We start from the raw sequence: 19,821 nt of genomic DNA on the forward strand, positions 1-19,821 counted from the left end.
GAATTCTGTTGGCTAGAATTTTGTTAAGAATTTTTGCATCTATATTCATGAGAGATACTGGTCTGTAGTTTTCTTTTTTTGTGATGCCTTTGTCCGGTTTTGGTATCAGGGTTATGCTGGCTTCATAGAATGAATTGGGAAGTATTCCTTCCTTTTCTGTGTCCTGAAATAGCTTGAGTAGTACTGGTATGAGCTCTTCTCTGAATTCTTGGTGGAATTCTCCAGTGAAGCCATCTGGGCCGGGGCTATTTTTTGTTGGGATTTTTTTTTAATTGCCTTTTCAGTCTCTGCTCGTTATGGGTCTGTTCAGATTTTCTACCTCAGTTTGTGTTAGTTTAGGTAGGTAGTGTGTTTCTAGAAATTTGTCTATATCCTCTACGTTTTCAAATTTGTTACAGTTTTTCATAGTACTCTGTTAGGATCCTTTTTATTTCAGTTGGGCCTGTTGTAATGTCCCTCATCTCATTTCTTATTTGGGATATTTTTGCTTCCTCTCAGGAATGTTTCTATTTCATGTAAATTGTCAAATTTATCAGTATGAAGTTATTTGTAATATTCTTATTATCCTTTTAATGTTAATACAGTCTGTAGTGATGCTACCTCTTTCATTCCTGATATTGATAACTTGTGTCTTTGTGATGATGAAAAGTTTTATATCCTGATTGTAATGATGAAAATCTGTTACTTGATCTAAACATGTGATATGATTTCATAGAAAAACATACCAAAAAACAAAACAACAACAACAAAAGAGTACTTGTTAAAACTGATGATATCTGAGTAAGGTCTGTACTTGACTTAGTAGCATTGTACCAACATCAGTTTCCTTGTTTTGGCAATGTACGTTGGTAATGTAAGATATTATCGTTGGGGAAAACTGGGTGAAGGGTACATGAAAACTTCTTGTGAGTCTTTATTTCAAAATAAAAAGTTATAATAAGAAAATTGTTTTATTTCAGAGACTTGTAAAAAGGAGAAAGCTACCAATCCTGAATTTTTAATCTGTTTTTAGTGTTTGAGCTGTTTAGAACTTTGTTTCATAGTGTTAAATTTATTCTCTTTCTTGTAGGATTCTAAAATTTGTTATGTTCTTTAATTTTCGAAAGTTTAACATGCAAGCTTGGTTTAAAACCTTTTGATAGTTTGCTTTGTCCATACTATACAGTTTTCTTTAACATGTTTGATAATAATAGTAGTACATATAAAACATTCCATTGGAATATTTGTATCATCATAGTATATAAATAATTGATTTGTTTTAGTATTACTGCTTTACCACTCATTTTTCTTCTCTTTATAGCATTACCTTTAGTCCAAGTAGATGAGAAAGGAGAAAAAGTAAGGCCAAATCAAAATCGTTGCATAGTAATATTGCGTGAAATATCTGAGTCTACCCCTATAGAAGTAAGTAATTTCTCCTCTGAAGGATACTTGACAATTTTCTCATGGGTTTTTTGTTTGCTTTGATTTTATGTTTACTTGAGGGTTTTCTGGAGGGTATATTTTTAAGAGTAAATACTTAGAGTAACACTTTTTTTTCCCCAGGATTTACGTACACTGATAGTTAAAAAGTGATTCATATGTAAGAGTGGTTGTCAAACTTTTTGGTCTCAAGACTCCTTTACACATTTTATATGAAAAAAAATAGAATTAATTTATTTCAGTATTTAGAAATTAAAAATGAAAATTTAAAATGTTTGTTTAAAAATAGCAATAGTAAACATACAAGTTAAGATAAAGAACATATTTTTATGATAAATAACTTTAAAAACAAAATTTTTGACAATTTTTTATGACAAGAGTGGCATTGCAAAGAATATAGTATTATTGTAGCTTACTGCTTGATTTGAGCTAGCATGTCAACCTTTTTGCTCACCATTGATTTTGTACCATCCATGCAAATGTCATCATAGTGAGAAAGGGAAAAGTACCTTTTTTATTTTGAGACGTGCTGATTTAGGCAATAATTTTAAGAAATCACAATATTGGATAGTTTAATAATAAGAAAAAATAATGCACCATTATTGCATTGCTGTAAATCTGTTAGAAATTGTCCAAATACTTATCTAAGTTACATTGTATAGTAAAACACACTGATAGTTATGCTTTGAAATAATGAAGAAAAGTCTGGTATAAGGTACTGGGAGATGAGCTAGTCAAATTAATTCTTAGCCACTTTAAAATACCACATCTGCCTGTTTCGAGGGCTCCTGAAAGAATCTGGTAAGATCAGCTTGTCATGTGTCTTATGCTTTAAGCCAAAGCTATTCATACTATAAATCTTTTTAAGTACCTTTTCTACAGTATTTAATAATAGAAACGTAAAGATGCCAGTTCTTCCCCAAAATAGAAATGTTACCATTATTCTATTATTGCTTTCAATGTTTATCTTTACAGATGATTAAAAGGAAAAGGACCAAGTTTTCCATAGAGCTGCTACTTTGAAATTTGATGTGGTTGGGTTTAAATCTGTTGTTGTTAGGTGCCATCGAGTCAGTTCCCACTCATAGTGACCCTATGTATAACAGAACGAAACACTGCCTGGTCCTGCGCCATCCCCACAGTTGTTGTTATACTTGAGCCCATTGTTGCAATCACTGTGTCAGTCCATCTCATTGAGGGTCTTCCTCGTTTTTGCTGACCCTCTACTTTACCAAGCATGGTGTTTAAATCTACCATCCTGCTATTTGTGTTCTATTTGTCTCCTGTTCTTTGCCCCTCCCCCCAACTTTCTTTTGTGTTAAATAGTTATATTCATCTCCTTTTTTAGCTTATGAGACATAACTCTTTGCTTTGCTTTTTAGTGGTTGCTTTAGGGCTTCTAGGTAACATCTTTAACTTAATCAGAGCTTGCCTTTAATTAATAGTATAGCACTTCTTTTTGCCTTACAGCAATATTCCTGCATTTTCCCACTTCTGTATTTTGTGCTGTTGTCGTTTTAAATCTGCATAGGTATAATCCCCACAATATATTGTTGCTTTAACCAGTCAGTTTTCTTTTAAAGATATTAAAAAGAAAAGTGTATATTCATCTAATATTTACCATTTAAGTGATTTTCATTCCTTTCTCTGTATCTAGACTTCTATCTTGTATCATTTTCTTTTTTCCTGAAGGAATTCCTTTAATATTTCTTGTGATGCAGGTCTACTGGTGAGAAATTTTTTCAGCTTTTGTATGTTTAAGAAAGTCTATTTCATCTTCATTTATGAAAGATATTTTTGCTGGGTATAGAAAGTGCGCGCGCTCGCGCGCACACACACACACACACACCTTGACAAGTTTTTATGTGTGTGTGTATGTTTTAAAAAGCTTGTTCCACTGCTGTTTCCAATGGTTATTTTTATCTTTGTTTCTCTGTTTATAATGAATTTTCTTTCTCAGCAGCTACTTTGAAGATTTTATCTCTGGTTTTAAGCCATTTGATTTTGATGTGCCTTGGTTAGTTTTTTTCAAGTTTTTTGTGCTTAAAGTTCGTTGAGCCATTATTTCTTCAAATATTTTTTTTCTGCATCTAACCTGTTAGTTCCACTTAGTATAGTTTTCATTTCAGACGTTGTATTTTTCATCTCCAGTAATTCAATTTGGGTCTCTCTTTTTTTTTTTTTTTAGTAAAACTCTTCCATGTCTATTCAATGTGCTCAGTCTTTTACCTATTTGAACATATGGAATATATATTGAATACCTATTTTAATGTCCTTGCCTACTATTCTATTATCTGTATTATTTCTGGATCTATTTTAATTGATTAGTGTTTCTCCTAATTATGGGTTGTATTTTTCTGCTTCTTTGAATGCCTGGTAATTTTGGATTGGATGCCATACATTTTGAATTTTACCTTATTAAGTAGTGAATATTTTTGTATTCCTATGAATATTCTTGAGCTTTGTTTTGAGACACAGTTAAGTTGCTTGGAACCAGTTTGATACTTAAGGAATATTTGTTAGGTGGAATTGGAGTAACCTTTACCCTAGCTCTGATTTTTCCACCACTACAGAGGCAATACCTTTTTGAGTACTTTATCTGATACCCTGTGAATTATGAGGGTTTCCACTCCAGCTGGTGGGAAGACAAACTATTCCCAGTCCTGTGTGAGCTCTAGGGTCACTATGAGTTGGAATCCACTCGATGGCAACGGGTAATGTGAGCGCTAGAGATTTTTCCTTCTAATTTTTCAGGTGGTTGTTTTCCCAGCTTAGGTAGTTTTTTTTTCATGCATATGCTGATCAGCACTCAGTTGAAGACCTAGGGAGGACCCCCTGAAAATATTGGGAACTTCTTTGTTGTGCAGCTTTTTCTACTCAGAGCCCTGCCTTGAGGACTCTAGCTACCTTGGCCTCCCTGAGCTCCCAACTCCACGTCCTCAGCTCTCCACCTGCACCTACGTTCCACCCTCCTTGCTCTGTGCTCTGGAAACTCCAGCATAAGCTGGACAGTTGTAGGGCTCCCCTTCTTCATGTCCCCTTTCTCAGGGTTCACTGCCCTGCACTATCTGATGTGCAGTGTCTGAAAACTGTTCTTTCACATATTTTGTCGTTTGTTTTTTCTTGTTTCAGGTAAGAGGGTAAATCTTGTCCCTTTTTCCTCCATCTTGGCCGGAAACAAAAGTCCAACTATTTTTTTTTTTTAATTTCTAAATTACCTTTTTAAAAAAAATTGTGTAGCTGTCAGGCTAGTGGTAGAACGATAATGTTATTTTCACATTAGTTTAGCTTAATGGCATTTTGGTAATAGGGAAAGTTGTCAATATGTTGTGTAATTTTTTTCCTGTAGCAAAGTAGTCCTTATTCATGATGCCCCACTTAACTCTTCAACCTTTTGAAATTTAATAGATGTCATACTTTGTATAAGAATATGGTCCATAAAAGAATGCATTCATTTTTATTTTGGTGAGGGCAAAAAGTGGCATAGTTGAGAATTAATTTTTAACCTATTTTCTACAGGAAGTAGAAGCACTTTTTAAAGGAGATAATTTACCGAAATTTATAAACTGTGAATTTGCCTATAACGATAATTGGTTTATCACATTTGAAACAGAAGCTGATGCACAACAGGTAAGCTCTTTCTACCACCACCCCATGAAGTACATAATTTACCAATATTTAATTAGTAGTATATAGTGGGACTAAATTCAGGCTTTGATATTAACGTAGCATTGTGGTGGAAAGTTTAAATGAAAAGTATAGAGGAAACCATGTTGTAGAAATTTAAATTAGACCATTTTTGTAGCAATATAGTAGGTCCCTGGGTGGCACAAGTGGTTTGCTCTTGGCTGCTAACTTAAAAATTGGCAGTTCGAACCCAGTCAGCAGTACCATGGAAGAAAGGCCTGGTGATCTGCTTCCATAAAGATTACAGCCAAGAAAACCCTATGGAGCAGTTCTACTCTGTAGCACATGGGATCGCCGTGAGTCAGAATTGACTTGACAACAGTGGGTTTAATTTTGTTTTTTTATAGCCGTAAAAAAAAGCATGTGACAGTATATTGTAAGGACATTTTAAGACAAGCAACCTAGGAAAATCAGTTCTGTTAGTCTGTGTGGGCAGAGAGTAGTTTTATTAGTTAAAAAATGTTTTGGGAAATTTGAACCTAATCTTAATCTTTGTCACTAAGTGTCATTGCATGTTGCGTGATATTTTTAAAGATATTAAGAAATAAGTTCTTATGAGGTGACATAAACAAAAAACTAACCTGTTGCCCTCATAGATTCTGATTCACTCCTTATATAGTTTCTTATGGGCTGACATAGGGAGTTAAGATAGTTTCCCCACCCTTAAAAGGGGAAACAACATGCTCAAAGGAATGCCAGTATATTATAAAGTGTTGAAGGGTGTTATTGAGTGTTCAGAAAAGAAAAAACAAAAACCTGAAAGGTGACTTTCAATTGGGTAGAAGACAAAAGAAAGAAATAGGAGCAAGGGAAGGGGAGATAAGAATAATTCGTGTTTGTGAAGCTGGGTGTAAACTATCATGACTTGCATGGTAAATATGGTTGAAAAAGGTTGAATTATACTATACAGAGCCTTCAAAGTTACATAGTGGAATTCAGATTTAATTTGGAGAAGAATAAGGGGCTACATAGATAATGACTTTTGAATATTACCATCCTAATCTTGCCCTCAGTTTACTTCCATTCCTGCCTAGCTTTTCCCTTCCTAAACTATGTGATCCCAATTTCAAATTGGGATTATTATTAGGAGCTTGGTATTTGTTATTTTGCCCTAGATCAGGATTCTTAGTCCGTGGTCTGTGGGAGACTTTTATGTTATCTATTACTTCTAGAATTGTATGCAAAGGCTTATGAGAATTTTGGGTAGCAGTTCCATAGCTTTTATCAGATTCTCTTACGCAATCTGTGATCCAAAGAAGGTTAAGAATTGCTGTTCTAGGTCTTGTTCATCATATTTTAACTAAATAATTATTTATTCAAACTGTCGAATTAACTACCAGTTCATCTTATTTATAAGGTTAACACAGTGATATTTTGGGTGGTTTTGCCCTTAGGCTTACAAATACCTGCGAGAAGAAGTCAAAACTTTCCAAGGAAAACCAATTAAGGTAAGCAAGACCATTGGCTATACTTAGTTTTTATTCAAATTATATTCTTAATTAAATATTCTGATAGAAATTTAATATTTTAAAACAGGCACGGATAAAAGCAAAGGCAATAGCTATAAACACGTTTTTGCCAAAGAATGGATTTAGACCTCTGGATATGAACCTCTATACGCAGCAGCGTTATACAACATCATTTTATTTACCTCCAGTATATAGTCCCCAACAGCAGTTTCCTTTGTATGGCTTAATTACTCCACAGACATGGTCAACAACACATAGCTATCTTGATCCATCCTTGGTAAGTCTTTTTCTTTACTTGAAATTTACGAAAATTTATATTGTAGACACTGCATAAGTGGTACTTTGAAGGATTAAAATAATAAAGGAGCCAAATATGTTTATAGTTTACCATAGTAAACCAGAGCCTTTAAATTATGTAGTGGATTTTAAATTTAATTTGGAGATAAATATGGAACTATATACATAAAAAACATTCAAATACTGTGATCTTGATCCTTTCCTCAGTTTATGTCATCTCTAGTCTGGCATTTCCTTTCCCAAACTGTGTATTCCACAGTAAAACACAGAATGTGGTCAGAACTGTAGTATAAAATAGTGTGTTTATGAGCTCAGAGAAGAATGCAAGTTCTAACTGGAACACAAATCAGGGAAATTTTTTAAGAAGAAAGATTATTTTAATAGGCTTCTAACAGTTAAGGAAAAGTAGAAAACATACTGTTTTAGGAGCTTTATTTAATCCTCACAACAACCTTAAAGTTGGTTGACACTTGAAAATCGTACAGATTTTTGGCCTATGTTAAAGACCTATGATCGGAATTTATAAATTTTGTAATGGATCCAGTCATTTTTTTCTAGCTGTGTTACTGTAGATGCTATAAAGATTAGGTGTGTCTTAATTTCGGGTTAGGAATTTGGACTGGGATACAAGAAAATCAGGAATACGAGTAAGAGTCTCCTTGAAATTGAGGTCTAGGTTAGAAAGAGAAGTGAGCATTAGGCTTCTAACTGGGAGAATGGGTATGGATTAATGGACTAGAGGTTTGCATGATGCTACAAAGCAGGTTTATATTGGAATAAGAAAGATGAAAGAATTGAGTATATACAAGGTTATGGTCAGAAAGCAGAAACTGAGTTCATTAAAAACCTCACAGTCTTGGAAAGATACATATCAAACAGGCAGTAATTGCAGAGATGGAGAGGTATATACAAAATACCATGAAATATAGTAATTAAGGATTTTATAAGGTATGTTGTCATCAAAGTTGAGCTTTTCAAGTTAAGTATGAGTTTATCAGAAGGATCAAAGAGAAGGAAGGAAGCTTCATGAGAATAAACAGCATGCACAGAAGCATTTTGGTGTGATTATATATTATGTATTAGTGAGTATTATGTCTTAGTATTTCTAAGCGAAATCAGAGGTGACGCTGGTAAGTTCTATCAGGGCCAAATTGTTAAGGTTCTTAACGTGGTATCCTGAGGTGGGTTGGGAAAGTCATCTAAGGTTTCTAAGCTGGGAAATGAAACCAGATGCCATTCAGAATATAGCTCTTGTAGCAGTGTCAAGGACACAGACTGAGAACAGAGAAATGAGTTAGGCTTTTGTAATAATTGGGAAGAGATTCTTAAAGGGGCCCATAACCATCTTCCCCTCCACCCAAAGTCTAGAACCACTACATTAAAAGATTGAGCATACAAGTCACTGGAGTTGTTTTTGTCAATATTGTGTGAATCCCAATGATAGGAAAATGTGCTCTTTGTTTAAAATATTTACTACATTCTGTAAAAGTGTACCCATGTCCATATATTTCCTTTTCAAAAAAAGTATCATGAAAGAACTTTAAAAGGAAATATATAGTTCATAAACTCTTACAGTTGAATAATCTTCTCCAAACTTGGCTATCTGCCATGTTTGTCCTATTTAGTTCTCCCTAAACTAAGTTGTTCCTCTCATCATAATTATCCTTTTTTGGATTAAGATCTTTTGGGATCCTGGATCAGTTTTCTGGCCTTGACTTCTGTTTTACATTTAGATGACTATTTGGGACAGTTACTTTGATCTTGGTTTGTGTATGTGAAGACAGGTCCGCTCCATCCCTATTTACTTCTCTAAACCATATTGTATCATTTTGAACAGAAGTAAAGATGGTACATCTTAATTCTGAGCAAGCTGTTTTAGATTATTGTGTTAGCAACCAATTTTATTTTTAACCACTTCAGAATTACTCAAATACCAGGATCCTATAAAAGTACATATGTGAAATTACATAGATTAATCAAGATTGGTATTGATTGGTCTTACCATGATTTGTAATCTTCAAAATCAAGTTCTGTATTAAATACCTCTTCTGGTGTGATTGATAACTATTTTTAAATATAGCCGTATTGTTACAGACTATAGAGTTTCTCAAATAGTGAATCAAAAATTCTAACAAAGTTTTAAGTACATCTTTCTCCCCCAGTATTTTCCTTTAGTAGCTTTTATTTTTTTTTAAATCAGAATGATTTTTTTTTGGTCCTAAGCTATCTCTAATATCCTTTTTATTTTATAATGCTTTCAATTAGCTCTAGTTAAGGGGGGAATTGCTTACTTTCTTTCTTTCTTCTTTTTTCCCAAACAAGAAGGGGTCTGTATGTATCTCTGTCAATTCAGTAAAAATTTAGGGTCAGGATTGGAAGGCATCAAGGAGGTTAAGTGCTTTTGAACCCATTAAGGAATGTCATTTATACAGAAAATATTTGAAACCACATATCAAGAATACAGAAAGCTGTAGTAATCACTCTATTCATCTTTTAAAAAATAAAGAATTGTTTCAACACTGAGTTTTATCTTGTTTTTGTTTGTGTCTAGATGTTTTAAATGGTTGGTGTTTAAAATTCTGTACTTAATTTTTTTTTTTTTTAAGTTTTTAAGATTATGTTTAAGGTCATAGAGGCTTTTTTAAGGGCTATGTGGCCCTTTCTAATTTTCTTCTGAATCTTATGTTAGTATATTTGTATCATTGTACCATGTATCATCTTAAATTGTGACATGTGGGAATAACTATTAATTATCTTAAAATATCCTGATATTCAGAACAAAATTTGCATGGAGGTAAAGATAAAATAGCACTCAAAGGCTGTAATTATGGAATAGAACCAAGATGGCAGCAGTAGATGCACAAATGTTACTAAGATTGAGAACTTTCATGAATTTTATTAAAGTCATTGGAAATAAAGAAGAATTATTTACTTCTTGCCAGTAATGGAGGAAGTATATTAGTATCATTAGGTTAAGCATTTGGACTTTTTCAGGCAAACGCAATACCAGTATTCAAGGATTCACTCTTTATGTGATTTTGAACAAGTTTCTTTCTAGTATCAGTTTCTATAGGGGTAAATGTTTCTTTTTCATTGGATTGTTGTTAGGCTCAACTGAGACAATGCAGAAAAAGTTCTTAGCACCATACTGGCAGTTGTGAGTGCTCAATAAATATTTTGCCATTAATAATAAGCTTATAAAATGTTTTTCTTAACCTATGAATATTTTTTAAGTGTAAAATGGAACATAACATCTTTGAGAAGGTCAAGGAGTGACCTAGTTACCACAAGATACAGTAGCATTAACCACATTGAAGTCTGTTTTTGGTTTGCTTGCCTGTTTGTTTTTTAATCAATCTAGGTAACTCCATTTCCAAATACTGGATTTATAAATGGGTTTACGTCTCCAACCTTCAAACCTGCAACATCTCCTCTGACTTCACTCAGACAGTATCCTCCTAGAAGCAGGCAAGTTCCATAAGTTACTAAAATGCTTGTGAGTTACAAGTTATTATTTTTCCAGTATTTTCGTAACAAGAGGTTGCTGTATGTTGTATACTTTTTTTAAAAAACCTGTTAAACCGTGATAATCCTAACCATAACTAAATTACATTTATTAAATAAAAATGACTGTTTTATAACTGTCTTTAATGATATACTTGACTGCCCAGTAATGTTCATCAGAGCTAAAACTGTATGAAGCATAGAATTACATTCTGTGAAGGTTAAATACTAAAATCTATACTGCAGTTACCTTTAAAGGAGCTAGTGTGGTACAATGATTAAGTGCTCGGCTACTAACCAAAAGGTCAGTGATTCGAACCCACCAGCTACTCTGTGGGAGAAAAGACCTGGCGATCTGCTCCCATAAAGATTACAGCCTAGGGAACCCTATGGTACAGTTCTACTCTGTCATATAGGGTCACTGTGAGTCAGAATTGACTCAGTGGCACACAACAGTCGTTGCTTATGTAAAGGATAGATTGTTTTCAAATAAAGGCTTCTGGGGCAGCTTGTACCTGTGCATGTATGCTTTTTAATTTGCACCTGGACTTAAAAATTGCTAAGTAGAGCATTAGCCCTTAATTTATCAGATATGAGTTAATTATTTTAAATAACATTTTGTATATTTTATTAACTAGAAAGCAGATTTAGCTTAGATGTTCGTGTAAGTCTGATTGATATGTAATGCCTTGATCATTTTATAACTGTGTATGTACAAAAATTTTATTTATAGGAACCCTAGCAAGTCACATCTGCGCCATACAATTCCTAATGCAGAGAGAGGACCTGGATTATTAGAAAGTCCTTCAATATTTAACTTTACTGCTGATCGATTAATTAATGGTGTCCGGAGCCAACAAACAAGGCAAACAGGTCAAACTAGAACACGGATACAAAACCCTTCAAATTATGCCAAGAGAGATATTGGAATGGGGCGAGTGGAACAGAGTAGTCTTGAATCATCTGCTGGTTTAGGTAGAGGAAGGTGAGTTTCTCCAGTATTTTGTTGAACAAGTACTGTGTACCTATCATAAACTATTAATATTTTAAAGTTACTGTGCTTTGGATATGTTATATAATAATCACTATTTTCAACTATAACACAAAATCAAATTGAAGGCTGTAGACATCAAAGATTTTATATAATTACTATGAGTAATTATTTTTAGAGCAGTGATTTAAATGATTTTATCTTTTTTTGATATAAAATTGTTACAATGAGAACTATAGATGGAACTGAGATATTTTAGGTCATAGTCATTATTTGCGGAGAACTTGGAGCTTGACAGCTACCAGTCTCTTTACGTTTTATATGCCTAGTGAATTTTTCCTATCCTTCCTTTCCACCCCCTTCAAGACTCTAATCCCACAAATCCCTAGGCTTACTTCATCCTTTTTCTGTCTGGAGTGTAGTATAGTAGACAGATACATGAATTTTGTAGCCAGGCAGACCAGAGTTTAAATTCCAACGCTACTAAATTTATTTATAAACAGAAACTGTTACTGGAGATTTTACATATTCCCATCCTAGGTCGAATATTCTAACACCCCTGGTTCCACAATGTCTTTTATCATTACTTAAGGTCATTTGTTTGCATCATAAAAATAGACTATATTCATATTCTTCTTGCTTTTCTATTGATACCAGTTGCACTTTTCTTTCTTGCTGTGTTGTCTTTTGCCTCTTATACCTCCATTAGAGAGATGAGATTAGAAAAGATGCTGGTGAGTCACGGGGTTTGCATTCAGTCAGTGATACCCTATCTGATATTGATAAATTAAAGTTAGATTTTATCCCTTTCATGACTAGGCCATTGTGGGCTTCATTCACTCAACTGTTAACTTGATGACTATCACTAGGAATTCCCCCTCTGACAACTGGCAAGATACTTAACCTACCTAAGCTTTTTTTTTTAACCTGTCTTGAAATGTTTCGATGAAAATATGTCTAAGTTTTCTATACATAATGTATACAGCACATTCTTCTTTCTTCTTGGTACAATATGTACTTTCAATGCAATCTGGGATTATTAAATATAAAGAGGAACCTAGAGGCAGTTAGTACAACCTGTAGTTATTAAATCAGCATTTGTTAAACCTTTGTAGGATTATAAGATAGAGTTAGAATGGCCAGAAGCAGCATGATTTAGTAGAATTAGCACTGGACATGTCAGGAAAACAAAAGCCACACCTGTTATTTTAACAGAAAATTTTATATAAAATTGGTTCAGTAGGTATTAGAGAACTGAAAAGGCAAAAGGGGAACACTGAGATAATACAGATATAATAACTGCAGGAAGCAGCTACCAACCCTAAGACTAGGGATCAAAGGGAAGAGTTGGGGGTTGTTAGAACCTAGAAGCTGGGTGGAGGAGAGGTCCTGTGGAGCTGGGGCCAAGACCTCTGAGGAAGGGACGTCTCCCAGGCTGGTGCTGATCCCTCTGAGGGGATGTCAGTTGGATGATGCTGCTATCCCTGAGGGTGCAGTGAAATTGGTTTTGACAGTATAGAAAAACTACAAACTGGAATCAACTCTTGCTCCTGGGGTGAAGATCAGTTTCCAGAGTGACATTGAAACGGCGTGTGGATAGGAAAGACCAGGTTCCTTTTGTCCTCCTCCAGCCTTCCAATCCCTGTCTCTAGCACTCCTTATTGGTAAAACCTTAACAAGACATTTCCTGGGGAAGGAAAAAATGTGGCCTGCAGAATCCCAGCCACAGTATCACAAAGAGTATGAAAAGGGTGTGTCTGAAGCTGTAAGGCAGTATCTTAATAACCAACATGGTCTGCCTCTGGCTACAGTGTCCATATATAACCTCCAAGTATTTGAACTGGAAACAACAATAGCAAGTTTATGCTTTTGTCCAACAGGGTACAAATTTTGTGCAAATGAAGCCACTGTTTGCCATCTTCCCCAGCAAGGGAGTCATGCTCCTACCTAAAGAACATGCCACCTAAACAGTGTAACTTAAAGACTGTAGTCATCAACCACAATCCTTAATAAAATACAAGGAGAGTGAGAAGAAGAATTTAGTTAGTGTGTACCAATATATACGTAATACTCAAGGAAAAAATATGCATAACTTCTATAGTCCTTGTTTCTGTACTTGGTTGTGAAGCCATAGTTGATATCTGTAGGTTTGGGTTTTGTTTTCCATTAACTTTTTCTATTGGATAAGAAGTACTAAGAGATAATCACAGAGAATCCCTTAGATTCCCCCTTATATATCAGCCCCCTGGACTAGTCACCCCAGCCAATAGAGTAACCTTTGCCTGTTGGTTCAATGGAATGAGGAACCCCAAATGACCAGGTGGCTGTCTCAATCTCTGTTTTAGTGAAACTACTGTTATATCACCTGGTAGAACATTTTTTAGAGGGGATCCAAATCCCTAGAATTCAAAGATGTGGAGAGAGGAAGCGAAAATTCTGCTAGTGGATTATTAGGTATAATAATAAGAATCATTCCCACTTCTACTCCATGATTCCTGGAACTGTCCTGGCTGTGGCACCATATAGTAGTCACTGATTCAAAGCATATTCTGCATCTTGTAAGCTGGAACCGCATTCTTTTCAGGGTGTTGTTGTCCAACTGCACCTTGTAACTGAGTCATTACTAGGTCAGTGTTTGATGGATTGCATGAGAAACCAGTGGATTCCATGGGCTTGACTTTTTGCCATACAGTTTTGCTGATCAAGAAATGAGGATTGGCTGGCATTCAGCCTCAATGTTGGTCACTGCTATTATTAGGTGACATACTATCAGTAATGATAAACAGGTTAGCCTTGATGAAGCAGGGTCCATGGTGTTCATCCCATGTATAACTTCATCTTCGTTTCATGTTTGCTGTGTATCTGGGGTGTCTGGAGAAAGGCTGAACATACTAATCTTTTCATCTGCCATTTAGGGGTCTCTTCTGTAGTTGGTACCTTTTGGCAGTCACTTGGAATACAAATACTTCACACTCTGTTCTTTCCAAGAGGCCAATCCACATACCTCTTCCCCTGAACTCCTTGTCATCAATCTTTCAATCCTATTCTTTGCAAGTCTCACATTAACCAAATTTTTGGCTCCCCTATTTGTGAATTGATGTGAATCCATACTTTCAGCCATATCTGAGTCCAGACAAAGTAGAGAGCTAAATATATTGCTTGAAGTTCTGTCCACTGGAAAGATTTCCCTTCATTGATTTTCAGTAGCATTCCTGGTTGAGGTGTAATGCTGGCATATTGTGTATAACCATCTGTAATCCTGGTCCAGAATTTTTTCTCCTTAGTCAGATGGTGATGAGGGACTCTTGGTGAGGCCATAGTGTGGATTGACACAAAGCAGGCAGTGCAGCAGGACTAGTTGTTCAGGAGTCTGAGCTATCTGTTCTTGCAGGTTACTTGCGTCTTCTAGACCTGTTTGAGCTCAATCTCGTGTACTATTTTTATGTAATGATGAGTTGCTGTTATGTTTGCCCAGTTTTATGATTTACTGCCCAGTTCATGATAGGTAGCTCAAGTATTATGGTCACTTAATGTCGCATAGTCAGCTACTCAATAGAAAGCCAAGAGCTGTTTCTCAAAAGGAGAACTGTTTTCTACAGAAGAGGGCATGGCTTTGTTCCAAAATCCTAATGGTTTGCATTGTGCTTCTATAGGGACTAGACAGAGGCTCCATATGCCATCCTTATTTTACAAAGAATTTGAGAGATCTATATAGCATCCGTATTTGGCACAGACAGCTGAATTGTCATTCTAATTAGTTATGCCATCTTGGACAAGACTAGTTTTTGGTATTCTGTAAAATAAAGGGATTAGTCAAGATTATTTCTAAACTCCTTTCCAGTTTATATAATACAAGGCCTTCGGGCAAGTCTTTGCATTCAGTTAAAATGACAAAGGGCTAAATAAATAAAAACAAATATCATAAACTGAAATTAATAGGTGAATTGTTAGACCAAGTAAGCCCCTCAAGAGCAGTGAGAAGTCTTAGCCATCTTTGTCGTCTCAGTGCCTAACATGAAGTAGCCACATAATAAGTGTGTTTTTTATGTTCAGAGCACTCCAGTGCATAACATGGCATCACTGCTTGCAGATGAGTGGAATTTTGTATGGTAGAAATTCAGAACACTTTTCATAAGGCTACCAAGTAGGTATAGAAAGTTCTTGGGGTTTAGAAATCCTCATGTGATTTTAGTGGTAAAGGGTAAGCCTTTGAAGTAGTAGGATAAGGATGAGGGTAATAAGGGAGGATGGAGTAGATTATTTTGGGTCTTTAAATTTTGATAATAAGCATTTGATAAATTGTCATTATCAATTTTTGTCTTTCAATATCAGATTTTAGACATCTTGACATTCCAACTATGAATGGATATTCAGATAATCATAACAAAAATTCTAAATAGCCATCGAGTCAATTCTTTTATTAAATGTTTTTCTTTTTTTTACCTATGTAGACATCAGTAGTAGTCCTTGATAATAAAATTTTTTTGTTTTGTTTTGCTTATACTTCTTAAGGTTGGGATTTTAGAATCAAAAGTCATCTTTGAATGATTACAAAATAATAAAGACTGAATTGATAGTTTTCTTCGAAGATTTGTGCATGTATATATATATATATATATATACTCAAGGAAAAAAATCTCCAAATGGGGAAAAATTAACAGTTTTTTGCTTTCCACTCCTCTAGGAAAAATTCTTTTGGCTATCGGAAGAAAAGAGAGGACAAGTTTACAGTGAGTTCACAAAACATATGTCATTTTTATAAGACATTTAAATCTTATCTATACTAAACAAACATGATATTAATTAATTGAATCAAGGTTAAGACATGTCAATGAGCATTTTATAAAAATTTTTCTTTTAAAGTGATGTCTGTTAAGTAATAACTGACATTTTTGATAGTCTAAAGGGGAGAAGATGTAAAGTTTTCACAAATATCAATTGATAACCAGTTTCTGATTTTTATTAAAATATACGTAGTATATAATACATACAGCTGAGAACATATTATTGCACATATTATAGTTTATATGCAGATGCCCAGATGAGTTCTTTCTTTCTGGGCTACAATATAATATAATTTAAAATAACTGGAATCATTAGATTTAACAAGCAGAATAAGCTTCTATCATATAGCAATTAGTTTATCAGAAGTATTTTACATTCAGAAACATTTTATTATGTGCTCACTATGCACAAAGCGGTATTTTCTTCTGCTGTAACTTACAGTCAGGACAACCCCAAAAATATGTAATATGTTTATGTGAGTTGAAGTATATGAGAGGTGGTCACTTTTGCTTGGGTTGATTAAACAAAGTTTCTCATGGGATAATGTTTACGTTGGGTTTTAATGGAGGTTGGTATGGGAGCTCCAACATGCAATGATAAGAAAATATTCTGGGCAGAGTTGAGAAAATAAGCTTGTGCATGAAGACATATAAGTAAATATATTTTGTGGGGTTGCAGATACAGAATTCTACACTTGAAGAACTAGAAAAAAACCTTGATAAAATTCTTGGTCCACCCCTCTGAGCCATCATGTAGGTGCATTCTTATTACAGAAGATAGATTTTCTTTGTTGAGAACTTAGAAAATACAAATTAGTAGTAAATAAATAACCAGAATTCTATTTTTAATTGTCATTTTGGCCTAGTTTTTGGATAGCCCTTTAGTAAGGTCGTTTATATTGGTTGATTCCAGTTGGAATTGTTGAATCTTTGTAACTATTTGGAGTAACAAGACTACCATCTGAATACCTATTATGAAATGTGCCATGCACTGTTAAGTACCATCCATGAATTATTCCCATTGGTCACAAAGTCACCTTCAAAGGTGAAACTTTTTCCCGTTGCCATTTCTGTGTCATTTTGCTTTGTTTTCCTGATTCATGTGTTCATACCTATGAACCACTTGGAAGCCCAGGAGTGTGATTCATACTATACAAAGTATATCTTTTGTTGCACTTGTATATATGAGGCTTTGAAATTTTAATAACTTCAAAAATTTATAGACAGGTAACATAAGTGTGTGAGCATTTGGGCCTGAGCAAGCCCATAGGACCAGGAACAGTGTTCATACTTCACCTAAAGCCATTCAAATCCTAGAAAAATGTAAACACTGCCTTCAGAATCAAATACCACCTGGAGGCGCTGTCATTTTGTAGCTCCTACATCTAAGCATTTATTGCCTGCCTCTCTAAGAATCAAGATTTAGTAAATTTTTATGAATTCTTTTTCTAAAATTGCCTACCTTCTGAAAAACGGGGTTCACCTCAGAAACATACAGATGTTTAAAATAAAAGATGCTTTGAGATTGAGATCATAGTGTTGATGCATAATTTAGAATTTTACTGGATTATTTTGAGGAGTAGTATGTTCATTATACTAGATTATAGAGAGCCTACAATAGCCAGGTGTTTAATAAGTGCAAGTACTAAGGGCATATAACTGAGTAAAATTAGGTCAAAATTAAGCACCTATACCAGAATAAAGTAGAGAAATAGGCATGGATGCCCAGAATATATAGTGGAATTTTTGTCAACTTGGATCAAGTTAGAAACCCTGGTGGCGTAGTGGTTAAGAGCTACGGCTGCTAACCAAAAGGTTGGCAGTTCGAATCCACCAGACGCTCCTTGGAAACTGTATAGGGAAGTTCTACTGTCCTATAAGGTCACTATGAGTCAGAGTCAACTCGATGGCAACGAGTTTTTTGGGTCCATTTAACCTGCTTTCATTTGAGCTCTGACATATTTCCTCTACATTCCACTTACATGGGGAGTAATCTTCCTGTTGGTATTAATTTCTGGGAAAAGTTGACCCTTTCAAGTTAGATAAACCTCATGAGATTATTGCTTCTGGGTCAAAGTAGCTGACCATCCCCAACTTTAAAAATACTTGCATTACGCCTAAATATAAGCTCATTTCACTCCTCTGTTTCTGGTATCCTCTAACCAGGAAACTGAATTTTTTCAAAATAATTTCTAGCTTGCTAAAGCAAGTTGATCGCTGTTTTTTCAGTAAAACTATATGATTGTCTTTCTTTTGAGATTTTGGGCTTATAAATTACACCAGGATATTATTGTGCTGAATTTACTTTCTTGAAATCAGACTAAGAAACTGTTATGTAATACCTTTTTTCCTATATAATTATTTAGAACTATAAAGTGTTAAAAGTAAGTTAATGTTCAGATAACTGAAGGCCTCACTTTTTTGTTAAGCACCTATACCAGAATAAAGTAGAGAAATAGGCATGGATGCCCAGAATATATAGTGGAATTTCTGTCAACTTGGATCAAGTTAGAAACCCTTTTTTTTTTTTTTTTTAATGGAAATCTTTGTAAAATTTTCTTAACATAGGTTGTAGGGGGTGGAGAGAGTGGTATTTTTGCTTGTTTGTTTTTCTTTGAATATTTCTTTTATGACTTAGATTATAACTACTGATTTGTTATATACATTATGCTGTAATGATATAAAACTGTTGTCTAGAGATGAGTGTGGTTATTGTTTAGACTCAGGCTACTCTGACTTTTGTCTAATGGGGTAATGAGAAGCTCTGTGAACAAAGTATTTGTATTAATGTACTTAGTGACATATATCTTGGCTATCAGTTGTCTTGAGATTTGTTTTACAGCTCTGTTCCAGATGGTTGAGGTTGCCTAATAAACGACCTTTGGAAAGCGATGAAGTGATAGTATGGTTGAATTATCTGTTTGTTTAAAGACATTGTTTTCAGACAGATGAGAAAATCAGAACATTTTAGAAGACAGATTATTTGCCTTATTCTTTTGATGCATTTTTTATACTGTAATTACTTTTTACATTTGTCTTAACTTTTTGGGATACTGTTTTTGTTACAGAGGAGTCAAACTCAGTCTCCGACGCCACCAAAGCCTCCATCTCCTAGCTTTGAATTAGGGCTCTCCAACTTTCCTCCTTTGCCTGGAGCTGTAGGCAATTTAAAGGCGGAGGACTTGTTTGAAAACAGGCTATCTAGCTTGATAATAGGATCATCAAAAGAAAGGGTAAGATGTCTATTATAAGTCTAATAATTACTAACATTTACTAAGCACTGATTTTATACCATGCACTTGGCTGAGCTCTTTGCGTACGTTATTTCTTTAATACACAGAAGAATCCTATGATGTACGTAATATTACTCTTGGTTTACAGATGAGTCTTCGAGGTTAAGTGATTTGCAAAGGTCACACAGATTTTGAGTAGGAAGGTCAGAGTTGAACATAGGACTGTAGTGCTCTAAAGTCCGTGGTCTCTTTAGTTACCTTGCTGTCTGTGAGTTTTAAAAGGTAAGAAACTTACTCCATGATGTACTGTACAGATTCTTCCTCTCATCCAAAAACAGACTGCATTTTTATTGTTGTTATTGAAGACCTGCCTTTTAGTTTACAAGGCAACAGAATGAAACAGAAAAATCTGAATTATACCAGAAGTAATATAG

At 34.6% G+C, this 19,821-nt stretch overlaps 1 protein-coding gene across 14 annotated transcripts in view; it reads left to right on the forward strand.

The window, feature by feature from the left end:
- Positions 1 to 19,821, forward strand: part of LARP4B (La ribonucleoprotein 4B) — a 130,429-nt gene that overhangs the window by 102,282 nt on the left and 8,326 nt on the right. For 13 of the 14 annotated variants that reach the window (XM_023740161.1, XM_004385882.2, XM_023740160.1 and 10 more), the window contains 8 exons: positions 1,301 to 1,404; positions 4,942 to 5,052; positions 6,504 to 6,557; positions 6,646 to 6,855; positions 10,237 to 10,343; positions 11,113 to 11,364; positions 16,055 to 16,100; positions 19,223 to 19,387. In XM_023740161.1, coding sequence (XP_023595929.1) covers positions 1,301 to 1,404; positions 4,942 to 5,052; positions 6,504 to 6,557; positions 6,646 to 6,855; positions 10,237 to 10,343; positions 11,113 to 11,364; positions 16,055 to 16,100; positions 19,223 to 19,387 — 1,049 coding nt within the window. Of the gene's footprint in view, positions 1 to 1,300; positions 1,405 to 4,941; positions 5,053 to 6,503; positions 6,558 to 6,645; positions 6,856 to 10,236; positions 10,344 to 11,112; positions 11,365 to 16,054; positions 16,101 to 19,222; positions 19,388 to 19,821 lie in introns of those variants that run through there. The other variant, XR_002825561.1, reaches the window with a different exon arrangement.

This window comes from Trichechus manatus, unplaced genomic scaffold (assembly GCF_000243295.1).
Source record: "Trichechus manatus latirostris isolate Lorelei unplaced genomic scaffold, TriManLat1.0 scaffold00149, whole genome shotgun sequence".
Taxonomy (NCBI): domain Eukaryota; kingdom Metazoa; phylum Chordata; class Mammalia; order Sirenia; family Trichechidae; genus Trichechus; species Trichechus manatus.